The sequence below is a fragment of the Borostomias antarcticus genome, assembly GCF_949987555.1.
Source record: "Borostomias antarcticus genome assembly, chromosome: 1".
NCBI classification, from domain to species: Eukaryota; Metazoa; Chordata; class Actinopteri; order Stomiiformes; family Stomiidae; genus Borostomias; species Borostomias antarcticus.
In genome coordinates this window covers 52,510,161-52,528,260 of record NC_140234.1, presented here as the reverse complement: position 1 = coordinate 52,528,260, position 18,100 = coordinate 52,510,161, and the positions used below count along the sequence as shown (strand labels likewise).

General features: G+C 44.8%; 1 protein-coding gene across 1 annotated transcript in view; it reads right to left on the bottom strand.

Annotated features, from left to right (window-relative positions):
* The window catches only part of robo2 (roundabout, axon guidance receptor, homolog 2), a gene marked incomplete at both ends in the record, with an annotated part of 297,263 nt that extends 279,633 nt beyond the window's left edge, over window positions 1-17,630 (bottom strand). The window contains one exon of the mRNA XM_084436465.1: window positions 17,507-17,630. Within this exon, the coding sequence (XP_084292591.1) occupies window positions 17,507-17,630 (124 nt within the window). The remainder of the gene's footprint in view (window positions 1-17,506) is intronic.
* Window positions 17,631-18,100: the final 470 nt, after the last annotated feature.

Sequence of the window (18,100 nt, the reverse complement as noted above, 5' to 3'; positions counted from 1 at the left end):
AAATGTTTAGCCTATAAATACATGTACATTATTTCACATTTCCATTTAAATCTAATTTTAAAATGTTGGTGTTATTATTCAATAGGTTTACCAAAGTTCAAAAACATTTGGATGAAGAGGTGAACTTCATGGGAAGATTCAAGAAGAAGTCAAGAAGACGGTAGCTATCAGTGGCTAAAGCAGTTAGCTAACTTTACGATAATTGCTGTAGCTGTTTTGCTGCTAATGCGAGTTTGAGTTTGTCTGTTGAACCAACAGCATCAGCTACAGGAATAATTGTTGTAATGTTAGCTACAGTAACTGCTTTTTAGCCACGTTAATATTATGAGCTACAGCTGCCCGCACGGCTAGTTAGCAAGCCTACTGTGTTAAACCTGTACTTGTCCCGATACCTTGTTCCATATGAGTTAACAGATATAGACCCTACGTCAGTTACAGAGATAGATACTATAGATAGATAGGCTATGTTTGTAATAATTAAATTACAACCAGACGGAGAACAATGAGTTTGAGAACAAGGTAAGCTAATCTAATGTGCCAGATGAGGCTACAGCAATGGGTCAATAAGTACTGTAGTACTGTATTACTTCTCCCTCTATTGGCATGCAAGCGGTGGTGTGGAATGCCGTAGACGGTGCGTTGAGGTCCCGCGGGTAAGGTTACTACTCCCAAGTTTCCCTTTTGTATCTCACATTCATACTACAGTATATTATACCAAAATCTAACATACTATACTAACTAACATGTAAAAATACCTATGCCTGTAGTAGCCTACATAAAACAAAAGCTACTGGAACTGCAACCATGGGTAATAAAAGTATATGAGTAATGAAGAATTGGAGAGCAATTGGGAGATTGGAAAGAAACCAGTTTGGTACCCTTGGTTGATGTTTACCAGAACGTAATGTATAAAAAGACTGTTCTCATGAGCCCTGCTAAGGCACCCATTATAGCATACACAATGAAATATTCATATGTGATCACGCTGACCTATTTAGAGTTATACCTTTCTCACACTGGCGGCTGTGTGGCTCCATGCATGGAGGATGGGGATAAGCTGAGGTTCTATGCATTATTATTGTCACTTTATATTGCCAGTTTTTTTAGATACTGATCCTTCGGATCCTAATGAGGGCACAGTACTGGAATTCTGCTGAACAGTGTGCTATTGATTCTGAGGCATTGGAAGCAGCTCGCTATAAACCACAGAAGGCTACAGTAATTGTGTACGGCACAAAATTTGATTCACCTGTGACACTAAACTGTGCACTTGCATCTGGTCATTCACGAGTTCCGGTCCAAATCTGTCTTCTCATGCTGTTGTCACAGTGCACACTATTGCGTGTGATCCAACCGTACTTGATGAAATTACCTTCATTAATTGGAACGCTGTTCTAATATGCTTATTCCATGTTTCCTTATTTGCCAGTGCACTTTGATAGCAAGAATATTCAGTCCTTATTAATGAATCGATCCGCTCTCCCTCACATTACATTACAGAGGCTGTCCCAATAAAGAGTTGGACAACTTGGCCCCTATTGAAACATGGAGTAATTGCAACACAAATGAGAAATGAGACCATCAGGAGTTTGTTTTGTGCTGAACATTCCCAGTCAGCAGCTATTTGTGCACAACTGAGATTGAACCTGATCGTCAAATTGCAGCACTGCACTTTTTGCCTCTCGGCTCCTTCGCAGCGTGACACCTCTCCCAAGCTGCTCTTTACAGGCTGTGACATTCTGCTCTGACCTGCAGCTCATCTCCCTCTCAACAGCAGGTAGGACTCAGGCTGGGGTCAGCCTGGCATGACCTCGGAACTGCTCAGTTAACAAGCAACGTGTTCTGGGTCAGAGCAAGAGCTCATCTCTCAGAATGGAAATGTATGTGCAGTAAAGTAAATTCCAGTGATTAGCTTGGATCCATGACACTGCTGCAGAATCACTTACAGCCATTACTGTCCGGGTGCTGCAATATCTCATATCCAAGGGCTACAATAAAGCCTGATCAAAGCAAACTCGATAGATAGATAGATAGATAGATAGATAGATAGATAGATAGATAGATAGATAGATAGATAGATAGATAGATAGATAGATAGATAGAATTTTATATAATCTATAATTTTTACCCGGGGAAAAAAGTTACCCACTTCTCTTTACCCAGGGAAATAAAGGGGCAGAGGTCTCCTGCTTATGTAGCAGTGCCCAGGAGGGGCTGGGCGTCCTGTTGGCTGAGTGGGACGCCACTACAAGCCAAGGAGACTATACTGTATATTGGATAGTTTGATCAAACAGCACTGTTATAAAACCAATCTGTATTCACTGTTGAAACTGGACCGTGAAGTTTCTCATGAGAAAAACATAATCTGCCAGACAGACAATCTGCTTTATTTTGTATATTCAACAGAGACAAGTCTGGTTTCTGAATCAAAATGACAGAAAAAGAAACTTCAACAAAAAGCAAAGCTCATTTTCCAAGACTGTATTTGAATAATCCAAGGCTCTTTCCTGAAAGGTTTCTCTGGCGCTGCAAGTCCCTCATTTAACTTGGCACACTTTCATGGTTTAATAGACTATTTGAATGAAGAGATTATGACACTATCCCCTCTGGCAAAATAGACCTGCAGTATCTCTGCTGTTCCTGTCTTTAATTGAAAAGGCTTTTTCCCACCCTGACAAGATGTGTTTTGCTGACTGATTCCTGCCTGGGCTCTAATGCCCTTAAAAAAAGCTTGCAAAGTTGCATGTTCTTATCATGCAGTGATGCACTCGTGCTGATCCCTGAATAAGATTTCATCCCCAGCTTCATGGATTAGAGCAGTGAAAAGATTTAGCTGTCACACATGGAAAAGGATGGAGCTGTTGCCTGTGATATGTCTGTTACTCTGCTGCCTCTGCACACTCTCACATTTCAAGGTCACTCTGACTCCCTCATAAATGAAACCAATAGGGTTGAATGTCGATTCACAACATTTCACAGTTTATTGAAAGTCAGCTTGGGTACTGAAGTGAGTGAGTCAGCTGGCCCGTGTGGTCTCTGCTCTCTCAGACTGTCAACCCGAGCTGGCAGCGCTAAATTGCATTGTGGCACCTGACATCCCTCTTCACAACACTCCCGGGCTGAGGCTAATATCCTCTCACCTATAATCACACGTGTGTGTTATGGAGGTTCGTTAACATGATCTGACAGTTTATCACAGCTGTGTATTGCCTTCCAGGACGCAGGCTGTGTTAGTGGTGGATGGTTCCTCACAACACAGAGCTGGTTGGCAGAGCAAGGGGGGTGGGGTACAGAAGGGGAGACATTAACCACCCCAGCCCTGCGCTGTCTCCAGGACCTGGCATCTGACGGCGAGCAGCTGGCTCCATTCTCCCCTGCATTGCTCCGCTCCCCAGGTACAGGCGCACGCCCAGGAAACGGGGCTCGTCAAAAGGGCCAGCTCTGTCTCACTCAGTTATGAAGTAATGAATCTTTGGATCCAAGTGAAAGCGGAATGCTTCATCCATTCACAGGCAACTGCGCTGCCTGTCCGATCTAATGTCCAGTTTCAGCACAGGCATCCCTACTTTAACAGAATAAAAGTCATGGAAACAAATAAAAGTCCCTAAAGCTGTTTGCTATCAAGTGTACGCAAATGAGCAAAGAGGGACCTGTCTGCCCTTTTAGTAATCTGACAATCGACAGATTACAGCTCAGTGCTGGTTCCCTTTGTGGAGGGTGCCTGATCTGTGGCATGTAAGGTACAGTGAAGGTGAGGAGCCATGGCCAGAGTGTAGAGTGACAGGTGATAAATATACCAGCCCGCTGCAGCCCAGCCTCCAGCACTAACTCACCACACTGATCTGAAGGAATCATCTCCAGCCATATCCTTGGGAACGGCTTCCTCTCGCCTCAACCCTCCAGCTTCCTCCCGCACCTGACACTGCCCTTCTCACAGAATTAGCCTTTCACCTTTAATCACCCCTCGTCTGGTCCTGTGCCATGTCCACACGCTGTTGCCTGTACCTATTAACACAAAAAAAAAACCTGTTTGGAGAAAACAAATGCCTTCTGCCTCCTTTTGTGAAGTGCGTTTAACAATGTCCTCCAGCTGCCGTTTTCCAACGTGCGAGGAAGTGCCGGGAAACAAGACATCCATCAAATTGACAGACAAAACAAATTACATGCCGAACAGAACCTTAATGTGTCACCGAGCTAATGGTGTCAAGGCTGGCTGGCAGTAGACCTAGACACCGGGCTGCTCCCTCTCTCTCTCTCTACCACACACACACGCACTCTCCTCTGGCCTTGCTCCTCAACTCACATAATACCGCCACGCACTTTAGTCTGGGATGTGAGTTTGTCTAAATAACTTTAAGGCATTAACACCCTACTAACCATGCATCAACTCTGAATTCATAAAATCCCATTAGCGCAGCCTGCAAAGTCTGAGCAGGGGAGACCTTCATGCGAGCGTGATCTATCTGCACTGTGCCTTGTGCACACAAATCCGCGATTATGCCCTGAATGGATGGTCTTCCCAAAGCCAATGAAAGTGTAATTACATGCCTTGGGCTTTGGTGACACAATGCCTGTACAGGTGACAGCGGAGCAGACAGAAGGGATTACTGTACTTTCACTGTCCCATCTCACTTTGACGTCGTCACCTCCACAGGGTCACCTTGGACGAAGCGTCGGTTTTACCAGTCATTTAACTCTTTATCCAGCCTCCCTTCACAGGCTCCCTTGTCATCTTTCACAATCAACCGGGGCTCTGTATGACTTCTGCCACCACGTAGCCTCCAGTTACAACTTTAAAAAAGGTAAAATGGTACTGTGATCTCTGTAGGACACAGAAATGTACAATACAGTCATGCTACAAAAGGTTAATGTGATTCAACATTTTTTTCTCATTTCCTGCATTGGATAGTGAGACGTCCAAGAAACTAACCAGATCTTTCATATCCCCAGCTTTCATATCTGATGTCTTAATGATTCATTTTAAGCAAGTGATCAGGTTAATATCCTCAAAGTTCTCTTGGTCTGGCTGGTCAGGTGTGTCCAGGTATGTAACGGGGCATCACTGGGGAGATACATGCTTGTTAATATTCCTTCCGTAGTTTCTGAAGCACCAGCCATTACATATTCAGAGATAGGGAGATATTTTTCATGGCAGGCCAATCGGGCATGATAAATTGGACAATAAACGCTTTAATCCAAAATCACAAACGTGGACAGGAGCCTAATGCAGTGCTAAGTATAAACAACCTGGAAGCTTAGACACACAGCCCTTCACAGGAGGTGAATGCTGGCTAAGATGATCAAAGTCAAGTGTTCCTTACACAACCGCTTCTGTTTCTTATTTATCCAGGGTACAATGGATGCCTCGCCAGAAGAAGGTATTGTGTTTTGTTCTGGTGAACAATAAGAGACGAACAACCATTAATGTGTGCCTCAAATGTACATTTTCAAACGTCTTATTGCCTATGATATGCACTGCACTGAGAAGGCACATGGGAACCCAGTCGACTGCTGTAGGACTGCAACTTGGAAGAGGATGAGGTAGAGATGAAATAATTCTTCCAGGTAAATTAAAACAAAGATGATTCAGTACAAACTATCCTAAATGGTCTTATCTGAGGATGACTGATAACGGTTATGTTATCTTAATCAATCAATTTCTGTAATGAGAACATGAAGTAAATTCATTACTATGCAGTAGTACTAAGGGTAAATTAAGGTCTTAGGGGTTAATTAACTGCTGGTCTAAGGACAGTGTTAATTCAGGACTAATTCAGGGCAGGTTAGAATCACTGAATGTCATCTAAAACTACAGCTCAATAGAGAGAGATATAAAACTTCTAAACTGCTAAAATTGGACTCACATCTTCACTAGAGTCTCTGAGTTGCTCATTGCCTGAGGTAATCACAGTGTAAAAAATTCCTTGAATTCAGTACATCTTCGACAGCAATGATAATGATTATGCCTTGTTGTTGTTTGTTGTTCTTAGATATAAGATGTTATATATGTTTTGTTATTAGATACATATCTATAAACAACATAGCCGTACAGGCAAAAGATTTGGTCCCCGAGAACTGTAAAAAATCCCATGCAGGCGGTGAAGTAAGCGGTGCAGGTTTATGAGCAACCTCGACCCTCTGCTGGTGTGCAACGGTATTGTGGGCTGAATCTCATGCTACAAACGGACACACACGGATGGATAGACACACGGACAGATAGACAGACGTGACTGCACCGCTTAAAAATAGCTTTTCTCACTGGATCATGTTATGTCACACCACCCCCTGGGAATTGACCATAATCTTACAGTTGATTTAACCTTTTCTCATCCAAGACCTTACATTGTCTAAATTTGTATATGAATCAAAAGCAATGACAAACACACACACACACACATGAGCGGTGACAACGAGAAACACAACACACACACACACACACGCATACAGGAGCGGTCGCCAAAAAAATGTATCATCTGCATTTTTCCCATCCATGTTGTCCTTCCTCTAAAGGCCGCCCGGGGACCAACACCAAGTGCTCATGTCCGAGTCCTAAACAGGAGAGCGATCCTGTAACTACGTGTTTTTATATTGGGGTTCTTTGTGGAGGGAGCCCATGTGATTAGCAATAGCCCCACCTGACAGGTCCTGTGGAGAACATTCCCACCAGTGCCAGCAGCGCCCTGCGCGGGAATCGAACCCAGGACCTTCTTGCTGTGAGACGGCAGTGCAAAGCACCGAGAAAAGAGGGTTAGGGTTACTGAGAAAAGCACAACTGCGCAAGTACAAAAGTCACCGGACATACGTCAAACGACGGGGAATTTTCCAAGATGGCGCAGTTCAATAGGCCTTCACTTTTGAGTTCGAACCCTGGGGGCTTGCTGTTGCTGCACATACAATATTGGACGAGACAGAAACATGGAACATTTAGAGGAGGAGAGAGCGGGTACTGCCTCATCCAGCTTGGAAGCTGTGATAATGATGTATAATTTAATTGAAGCCTGTGCTCCTATCCTCCATAGAACTCCAACTGCTCTCCCCCTGTCGAATGCATTATTCAGGCTAATGGTGACCCTGAAATAGAAAAAAAAGCTTCTTATCTCTTTAAAGTTTTATTGCAGAGAGCAAAGAGAGGTAGAGAGAGGTAGAGAAGGAGAGATAGAGGAACAGGTTAGTGAATGAGCAGAGGGACAGGAAGGGAGAGAGAGAGAGAGAGAGAGAGAGAGAGAGAAAACACAAAGCTGTACTATAGAATTTCCTTTGATACATTGTGAAGGATTGCTGTTTTTGACCATGACCATGATCTTCCCGGCAACAGCAGAAAGATCATATTCGACTAAGATGTTTCTCTTTTGTTTGACTATCCTAGCCTTCTTTCTCTCTGCAAGGATTTACTGAGACCAAAGTAGCCTTGAGTCTTTAAACAGGTTGAATACGGTGCTGATCAACTTGCCATAAGAAAGATGTTTGCTTCAAAATCATGACCACCACTACCACCATTATAGTCATCAACATCATCGCCATCAGACATCAACATCATCAGCAGCAGCACACGTCAGCATACTAAAGCTAGAATTAGCCTCTAGTGTGCAGTGTAGGCTTCACAGTATGCCCCAAACGGAGTATGAATCACTGAATAATGCAAAACAAATAGAAATGCCATAGTTGACATTACAAATACTGTAGTCTCTGACTCATAGAAGGTAATGAGAACACAAGCATAATTTAGTATGACATTCAATCTCAATCGTTTAGCCAGTAATGATGATTTGAGTCAATAAAAGCAAGCACAGTATGTTTAATTAGATGTGTTTGTTTGTCTGTGGCTTATGTGTGTGTGTGTGTGTGTGTGTGTGTGTGTGTACATGTGTGTACCCGTGTACCGTGTACGTGACTTGTGTATGTGTGTGCATGTGTGCATGTCCGTGCATGTAGAGGCAGCTCAGAGCCAGCTCTATAGTGAAGGAAGGGAACAGGAAGGACAGGTTGAAAGGGTCCTGGGCAGTAAAATCTACCTACTCTGATCAATCAGGCTGAACTGTCATATTTACAGTCTGAGATCCAGCCATAAAACACTGTTATTGTTACGCGTAATTTTCACCTCAATTAGACGGCACCATCATTAGAGCGAGTGTGACTGGAATGTGGCAATTAAGCTGTCCTGTATGGCAGCTGAGGGTGGCAGAGATGGAAGGGGAAAGTGTCGTACAAACCAATGATACTTAACACATTTATTGAATGAATCAGCAATTCCATTTGCACAGTCTATAATAACACCAAACACACTTTATTTTTATTTTTTTCAAGAAGAATTAAATAAGTATGTTTTATGTTGATTTATTACATTAAAAACATCTTAGCACAATCTCACTAGCATTAGTATCCTCTATTTTTGTATATCCTTCATTCAGGTTATAAGTATAAACTACTGTAGAAAGGGTGCTCAGAGAGCACAGGGCTCCGCCCATTAATGCATTTTTTTGGTGTAATTGAGTTGAAATGGTTAAACTCACTCCTCATTATATAATATATAATATAGCACACTTGCACCATTGAAGAGTAACCTTTTTGGTGGTGTAACTGATTGTGGTGTTTATGAGAGGTGGTCATGTATGAACACAACTGAATATACTTATGTACTTGTGTAATTTTTTCAATCAGCCATTACAGACAATAACAGAAGACATAAGTTACAAAACTATCCAGAAATTAAGTCCAGTGTTCATTCCTCTGGGGGGTAAAAAGGACGGGCACTAGCCCAGAGTCCATGTCTCTGGGAGGGGTAGAAGGGTACTAGTCCTGTGTCCATGCCTCTGGGAGGGCTATGTGATGGATAATACTGTTTTTGTGCATGGCGACGCACCAAGGACAGCAAAAGTCTGGTTGTCCCTCCGTTCCTCCGTCGGGTTGTTGACCTGCAGTTCTATGTTGCTACCACAAGAGGCAGTGTTTTTTTGTAGACAAGAAGCAGTGTTTTTTTGTGCATGGCTGTAAGCCAGCGTGTTTGTCCGGTTATCACTCCTTTCCTCCTTTCCTCCCTCCGGTCAATGTTGACCTGCATTTCTCTGTTGGCACCACAAGAGGCAGTAGTCCCAGCACACCAAAATAAAGAAGGACACCAACATTTATCAGACATTATTTCATGTCATTTCAATTCACAGCTATTTCAGTGGCGTGACTAGCTTCCGTTCGACCAGTCCTGAACAGAAACAAGCCATAAACGCACATAAGCCAGGCTAAACCTGGCCTGGTTTTTTGTTTGCTTCAACACTCAAATTAAAAAGAACACATAGTTAGTGAAACCTGACACTCAAGGGGCAAAACCTCAGCCCAGATGTGCAGATAGCTTATGATTTATATCAATCAATCAATCAATCAAAGCTTTATTTATATAGCGCATTTCATACCCAGAGGCAACACAATGCGCTTTACAGAGAACAAGGGAGGTGGGCAGACATCCCACCCCTACATATTCCAGAGGGAAGCAAAAAAACAGTAATCACCCGAGGGCCAGATAAGTGAGCTGTAAAAATTCTTCCCTGACCCCTCTCAACGAGGCGATCGAGCAAGCTCCTGGAGTATGTTTGTCTACCGGCTAAGAACATTTATAGAGCAATAAATAACATTAAATTACATTTTCAGAGTAAGAGAGGCTAATAACATCATAGGAGAGACATGACAAAACATTGGTGTATGTCTGTGTGTGCATAAATGTGCCTGGGCCCAGATAGAGGCAGGGGTTTGGGTAGGGTGGGGGGTAGGAAAAGGATACGGACCCGGGTTAGGGTGAGGGGAAGGGGATCTGAGCCCAGGACTGGTGTATGTCAGTGTGTGTGTGAGTGTGCCTGGGTCCAGGTAGAGGCAGGGGTCAGGGGTAGGGTTGGGGTAGGAAGAGGATACGGACCCGGGGTAGGGTGAGGGGAAGGGGGTACTGGACCCAGGCCTAAGGCCGGAAGTGGACTGTTGTATGTCTGTGTGTGTGTGTGTGTGTTAACTAATTTGCTATGACATCTGCAGCAGATACAGGGGCATCCATCGGACTCAGGGTGGTCCATTGGCGACAGCGGGGCATCCACTGGACCTGGTTAGAAGATAGGAGGGAGAGAGAGAGGCACTAGGGAGAGGGGAGGCAGAACAGGGTTAGTAGCACACGGAGCCATATATAGAGCAATACATTACGTCAAACTACATTTTCAGAGCAAGAAAGGCTAAGAGCATCATGGGAGAGGTGTGGCAAACACTAATGTGTGTGTGTGTGTGTGCGTGCCTGGGCCCCGATAGAGGCAGGGGTTGGGGTAGGGTGGGGCTATATGTAGGCTAATACCACAGGATCCAGGCTAAGAAAATGTAACTTTTCCTAATACAGTGTTTATCTGATTAGTTTTTCATGCATAGAAACATGAGACAATATTGGGCGTAAAGAGCAAATGAAAAAAGTTGATATCAAAAGCTGAACCCGGGCCAACGCATTGCTAGACTGATACATTACCGTTTTGCCACCGGCAGTATAGTAAGCCCTGCAGGTAGTAGACATAAAGGGAAGGAAGCCGATCCAAGTATGGCAAAAAAAAAAAAAAAAAAAATTTGTGTATCCGCCCAGTGATTCTGATCGGCACCAAAATTGTATGTGTTCTAACTTGACCCATGCTTCACCCCTCCACCGAGTTTCATGAAAATCGCTCTGGTAGTTTTTTGTATAATCCTGCTATGTGACCGAACGAACGAACGAACGAACGAACGAATGAACGAATGAACGAAATTACACACACAACTGAAAATATACCCTCTGCCAGCGGTCGCTGGGCGGAGCCAAATATTCACTGCATAATGTTAACCTTCAGTATTTGCAAAAGTGTTTGGAATTACTTTGACCTATTTATGAGATATGCTGACTTTTTTCAGTGTGATGCATGGAGAGCTGTTTTCTAATCTCTCTCCGCATGCACAGCCCAGGATGAATATGGTAATGAAAGTGAGGGAAGGTAGAGTACCAAAGCACTAGCAGTGACATCCTAGTGGCACTATGCTGGTGCTTCTTACAGAGATGTACTGGGCTGAGTACAGTACACATTCCTCTAACTAATAACATTTGAAGGAGAAACTGGTCCGGGATGTCACTTGTCGGAGGATGGAGGCTGCACAGACCAGATACAGCTCTTTCCATAACACTGCAGAATGCAAGGAAGTGGCTGAAATGTATGACCCGGAGCTGTGGCCTGCTGGGACTTTTGTCAGATGCTACTATGAGACAAAAAAGCCCAGAGATACTTCAGCTAGTGGGACATATCGAGGGGGGGGACCTCAGTGCTCGAAATGACAACTGATAAACAGGCAAGTCCGGGTTGTGTCATATAACACGCGTAGCTTGCGGGTAGGGCACAGCGCTGGAGACAAATCAAGAAGACTGGTGGTTGATAAACTTTTAGAGGAATGTGAAATTATTTGTCTTCAAGAGACAAGACCTTGAGAAGCTAAACATACTTCACACAAACTTTCATAGAGTAGGTGAATCCACTACTGATCTTCGGGATAAAATAGTACAAGGCAGAATACTGGGAGGCGTGGCCATACTGTGGAACTACAAACTTGACCCAATAGTGACAGTGGTAAGGCTTGATGTGGACTGGGCTATTGGAATTGAGATCAGGTATAATAACAAGAAATGTACTGTCCTAAACATTTATATGCCATTTGAATCTATGATAATGTAGATGAGTACTGTAATAGACTGGCGCTTGTCAACGCATTCATTAAAAATAATGATACCACAACTTGTGTTTATGTAGTGGGGGATCTGAATGCCGACATTTCCCATGACAATAACTGTTTTCAAAGAAACTATTGCAGTTCTGCAAGACGAATAATTTGTACTTATCTAGAAAAATGTTACTGCCTGAGAAAAGCTACACATATGTTAGGGCACACCGTGTCATGGCTAGATCATTGCATTTGTACAGCAGATGTGCGTGCCTCATTAGATGGTAAGGTTCAAATATGTGTTCATTAACAAGAATGAGACTTCAATGAGGGCTGATTCCCTTGGTAGGAAGCTGAGTAACACCAACGACTATGACTTCTGGAAGGAGGTAAGAGTTATGAACAACTGCAAAGCTCCCTTGCCATCTAACATTAATGGAGTATGTGGTTCAGATACAATTGTTGAATTGTGGAGACAGCACTATTATGATCTGTTCAACTTTATTAAGAGTGACACATTTGTAGCTAAAGATGTTGAACCCACTGAGAACTTTGTGGTTAGTTCAGTTGACATCCTACAGGCTATCTTAAACCTAGAAAACAATAAGGCATGTGGTGTTGATAATATTACAGCTGAACATTTAATGCCAGTCATAAGATCATGCCTCTTCTTGCTTCTTAGTTTATTGAAAATGGCGTCTTACCTGACACCATGATAGCTGTCGGTCATCAAAGACAAAGCTGGCAAAATAAATAGTAAGTATAACTATAGACCAATTGCCTTAGCCAGCATACTCTCGAAAGTGCTGAAAATAATTTTATTGAACAGGTTAGAAATGTATGTTCTCTCCACTGATAATCAGTTAGGTTTTAAAAAGAAACATGGGACAGGCAGGTGTATATTTGCTTTAAAAGAAATAATCTCCAAGTACAGAAGCCAAAACTCAACAATGTTTTTTTGCTTTATAGATGTCTCTAAGGCTTTTGATAGAATTAATCATAAAACTTAATTTCGCAAATTGTCCCAAAGAGGGATTCCAAAGTATGTACTTAGGATTTTAGCTTTTTGGTATGCCCATCAGTCTATGGGGGTGAAGTGGGGTAACTCTGTGTCAGCTCGCTCTAATGTGGGTAATGGAGTCAGACACGGCGGGATTTTATCCCCGTTTCTGTTCAATGTTTATATGGACGACTTGTCCAAGCAACTTAATAGGTATAAAACCAGCACTCTCATAGGAGTCACTGTTATTAATCATCTTATGGATGCAGCTGACTTGGTAGTGTTCTCTCCATATCATGCTGGTTTACAACAATTACTTAAGATATGTTCCAATTATGGTATAAAATGTGACGTCCAATAAAACCAGAGCAACATGATTGTATGATCTAAAGATGATAGAAACTCAGTTTTCCGTTTCATTTGTGTAATAATGCTCTTGAAGAGAGCAAGGAGATCAAATATCTATCCCATTGTATCCAAGACGACTTGTCAGATGATCAAGATATACAGAGACAATGTTGTAAAATGTATGCTCAGGCCAATATGTTAATAAGAAAATGTCATATGTGCACTTCTGACGTCAAAGCTTCACTGTTTAGAGCATACTGCACGCCGCTGTATACTGCTCACCTGTGGGACAGCTGCAGGAAAGTCAGTATGAAGAAACGTAATGTGGCCTATAATGATGCTCTGCGACTGCTGCTACGGGCTCCCAGGTGACTCAGTGCCAGACAACTATTTGTCAGTGTGGGGACTTTTCATGCACTTTTGAGAAATCTTATGTATAGATTGATGTGTCAAATTCATTTTCATTAGTACAAGCTTGACAGGCGAAGTCTCCAATCCTCTCAGTTGTCCATACATCCAGCCAGTTCTGCAGAACTCTCCACTCCTGCGTCCCTCCTCAGTACATCCACGTATGTTGGTGTGGGACGTCCTCTTAATCGGTGCCCGTGTGTTGGCTACCAGAGCACCAGCTTGCTGGCTGGGAGTTCATGATGTCTGTGGCAGTGGCCAGCAAGTTTCATCCTCCTGGATGCCACTTTCTCACTCAGCTTTTGTAGCCCCCCATACAGATGCTTGTTGGTGACATGCTCGTTCTGGTTGACATTTAGCACCACACGTAGCATTCTGGTGTAGCACCCATTGAGAGACTTTCGCAGGGTGGGCTTCAGGGTCAAGTTGAGAGAATTGAGAACTCTCTTAATCATGTGATTATTGCATTAACTAGCCCATGGGAAAGTAACAACAGGTTTATGTTTAACATGTGGAGACACTGGCGCAAGAGCCTTTATGGTAATTGAGAGGCCTACATTTTTTATGTTCTGTATTGTGTCTTTTCTATTGTTTGTTTTTATATGGACAGTGAGTCTGGAATAAAGTTACATTGAAATTGACTAACCCCTGAGCATATTACCAGCTATAAAACACACCACCTTTCAGATTGCTTCTCTTGATAATAAAGTAAACAGAGCAGGTGGAATATGAAATAAATACTGATAATATACCTGCGCTTGCCTCCTTCACCATCAGGCCATAGCAATGAGGCACACAGAGCACCAGTTCCTGGCCCATGCTTGTTATTACATGTCTACACTGAATCATGGACCTTCATCTACATGGATTCTTACAGTACTCATGGTGGCTTGACCCATCTCCAGTACACCATACCATGTGGGCAGGAAGCTGAGGAAATATGATTTTCTCATCTCCGCTACACTATACTGTGAAACTCCTATTCTCAGACGGACAGTGGTCTCAGATGGACAGTAGCAGGAGTAGGTCGCGTGTTGTGTCTTCTGGGCCGTTGAGGGCTACTACTCCTCAATATCACTCTTCCACAGGCGGCCTCGACTCGACCGGCCTCGCCTTAGTGAGTCAGAGGTTGAAGCCAGCTGGAACAAATGAGTCTCCCCCTGAACCGGAGCCAGGCCACATATCATCTGTTGTGAAGCTGTAGGAGAGCGGAGCCAAGGCCTTTCCACCTGCTCCTGTCTTCTGCACATTACCATTCTACCCGCTTTGGAGAGATTGTAATATCTCCAATTGCGCCCCCCCCCCCCCCCCCCCCCCCCTCCTCCACACACCCAAGTCTTGAGAGCACACTCACTTCAATCTCTCCCCCTCCTCTGAAGCCTGTGTGTGGGCTAACTTATGGAAGCTGTCCTTACAGGGTGGTGGAAGACTGAGAAGGAGTGAGAGCAGTAATTTACTGGGTTCTAGGCTATAGCGCACATCATGCATGCATGCATGCATGAGTTCCTTGTGGATGAGAGCAGGGTTCATAGGGCCCAGAGATGGGCTGATGGAGCCTCTCCAGAGGAGGGATGACATTGAGTCTATGGTGTCTCTATACCCATCATCCAACCTCCTTCAACATGTCACAACTGGTATCCATCAGACAGCCGGCCCTATGAAGGACTCCATGCAATCACAGGCTACGCTAATGCTGGCTGGGGTTGATATCATGGTGGCCAGGTGCCTTCAGGCAATGCATTCTACATCAGTGTATAGTTAGATACTATAAGTATTCCACATGCTCTAAAATATATCTGCTAATGACAGACGCACACTATGAAAAACCTGGTTAGAGGTGATAATGAAGCACAATTTGAATGCTGGTCTGTCCAAGAAAAGAACAGCAGATGTTGCCAGCTACTGTTGAGAGGCCGCCAATGAGATTGTATGAGCATGCACGCCGAACGGGTAGCAGTTGAGCTTTGCAGGGAATGGCAGGACATTTAAACACATTTATCCAATTCCACACTCATCTTATAGCAGCCATGGATGAAATTACACTTTTTAAATGTGTAAGCAGGCTATAATTTAGAATGCGTGTGTGGCTGTGGTTATTATTGGCAATGGAATGATTGGTTCAACTGTGCAGCGCTAGGGGATCCAGCACATGGCTGATTACACCATGGCAAGGTCACTGCCCTCCATTTTACCAGTGGCCACAGATAGCTGGGATTACTGTATCTGGCCTTCCTTTGAATTACAGATTACGATTCATAAATGCGTCGACACACATGGGAGACGCTGCCAACAACATTGGGTTTTATATTTCCCCCCCCATGTCTGACTGTGTTCCTAACTTGGACATGGATATGTGGTTCTGTTCTTATTAAATAAAAAGTTCCACAAATGAAAAATTCCACCCGGGGTCTATCAAAAAATGAAAATGGTTTGCCGTATGTTGCTGAATGCACACAAAGAATTGGAAAAGATGATAGGGCAAGGTGGTGTGGAGATTGGGAATCCAAACTCCTCCCACACTTAACAACAGTTTTAAAAGTGCGTGGAATGAGACTTGGGAGGGGAAGACACATTTAGGAAGGAGGCGCGCATCCCTGACCCACGCTCCTTTCCTAGAGCCCGGTCAATGTCATGAGCACACGACTCCGGCGCATTAATGATCTCCAAGGAGGCGCGTGAGGACAGGAAGAGCGTGAGGACAGGAGGAGCGCGAGGACAGGAGGAGCGTGAGGACAGGAGGAGCGTGAGGACAGGAGGAGCATGAGGACAGGAAAGGCAAGCGGGAGCGCCGCAGAGATGCGAGCCGTCGGGGGGACGGACGAGAGAGGGGGACGAACGAGAGAGGGGGACGGAATAGTGAGGGGGACGGACGAGAGAGGGGGACGGACGAGAGAGGGGGGCGGACAAGAGAGGGGGACGGATGAGTGACGGGGACGGACCACGAGAGACGGGGACGGATGAGTGCGAGGGAGCGAGGAATCATTAAACGGATAGCGGTGGCGACAGCGTCCCTTTGAAGACGGGCGCGCACCCCTAAGCACAGGCCTCGAGTGCCGACAATACCGACGGACTGCAGGGAGTATCTCCTGGCCGTCTCACCAAGAAGTAGCGGTAAGATTAGAGCCTCCTTTAATCCGACAAAGGGGATTAAACACTGCGAGAGCAGGGAGAGGAGGGCTCCTGAGGAGGGGCTAAGATGAATTATTAACATCCCTCCTCAGACTGGTGATCTGAGTCTGTAACCCAAAATCACAGCGCGGAGATGGCTCTCTCTCCAGCCGGCCGCATGTGGGGATGAGGGATACAGATGAGCCCTAATCTCTCGTCACACCCACCCCTGAATTTAGAGAGGGTGGGGGAAGGGGCGACAGATACAGCCCCCCTCCCTCCCTCTGCTTAAACACTCCTCTGGATCCTGATGGCGTCCGCTCGGAAAACGCAAACCGTGCGAAACTCGACACATACCGGCGAACCTCAGTCTGCATGCTGCTGCCAACAAACGGGACAGCCCCGTATCAGCAGCTAAAAGTTAGAGCATCTGTACAGAGCTCTCTCTGCAGCTTGGATCCACAGCAAACTCAGTGTGTATTTTCATTCTGTTTTGTTATGTTTTGTTCTGTGTTTGGTCAAAAAGACAGATGACAAGAAACACAACTTCCTCCAAACAGAGACAGCAGGAGTCATATTCTCTCACTGAAGGCAAAAACAAAACACCAAAACTCAAACAAGCACACATTTTTCAAGTCAAACTCATTATATAGGTTCAAATTATATATTTAAGTTAGATACTGTAGAAAGAAAGACAACCAACATACAGTATAAACATTGCATTCTCCATCTTGAGGCAAGACCAATCTCTGACGAGAAATGCTTTGAGCGATGTCCTACCCAAGATCATCTCACGACATGTCGGGGTGTCCACTGACAACTCAATCAGCTTAATCAATACAGAGTGCATCACCCATGGCGGATAAACCAAAGTCCACAAACCCAGGCACATGGTAAGACCACACACAGACACGTATCCCAGTCCCACCATCACTCGTCATCACTTACCCCCCTTGTTCCATCTGCCCTTAGTCCTGGCCTGGAGGGTGAGCAGGGGGACGCCAGACAGCGCCACCACAAACAAAACAAGTTCAAACACTGACAAAAATCCAGACTTTGTCCGGGGAAACATGTCCAACGGTTGCTGGTCACTGAGTCCCTTTCACATGGTTGTGTTTCCTTCAGGTATGGCACGGCTGTGGCGCATGGTGACCCACACGTGGGCTGTCATCGTCATCATTATCATCAGTCAGGCAGGCTGTCGGGAGTCAGCAGGTCTGTGGTCCTGCCATGCTGCTCAGGCTGGCTGCTGCTCTTCACTGGTATTGGTACTGGTTCTGGTCCTTAGGCTCCGAGTCCAGCCTCATGTCTCCATCCTGTACCCCCTGCCTCTCCAGAGCGCGCACCGACCGGACGGAACACTCTCCAAGCAATGGCTCAGCTCAGCGCCGCGCGGCGCTCCGATACTCTGATGCTCTCGCTCAGCACGCACACACACACACACACCTCACACGCTCTCTGCTGCCACCGCTGTCGGAGCCCACGGTGCTGCTACGAGAGCTGCCGCTGCTGCTGAGTTATTTCTTGCCATCCTCACTCTGG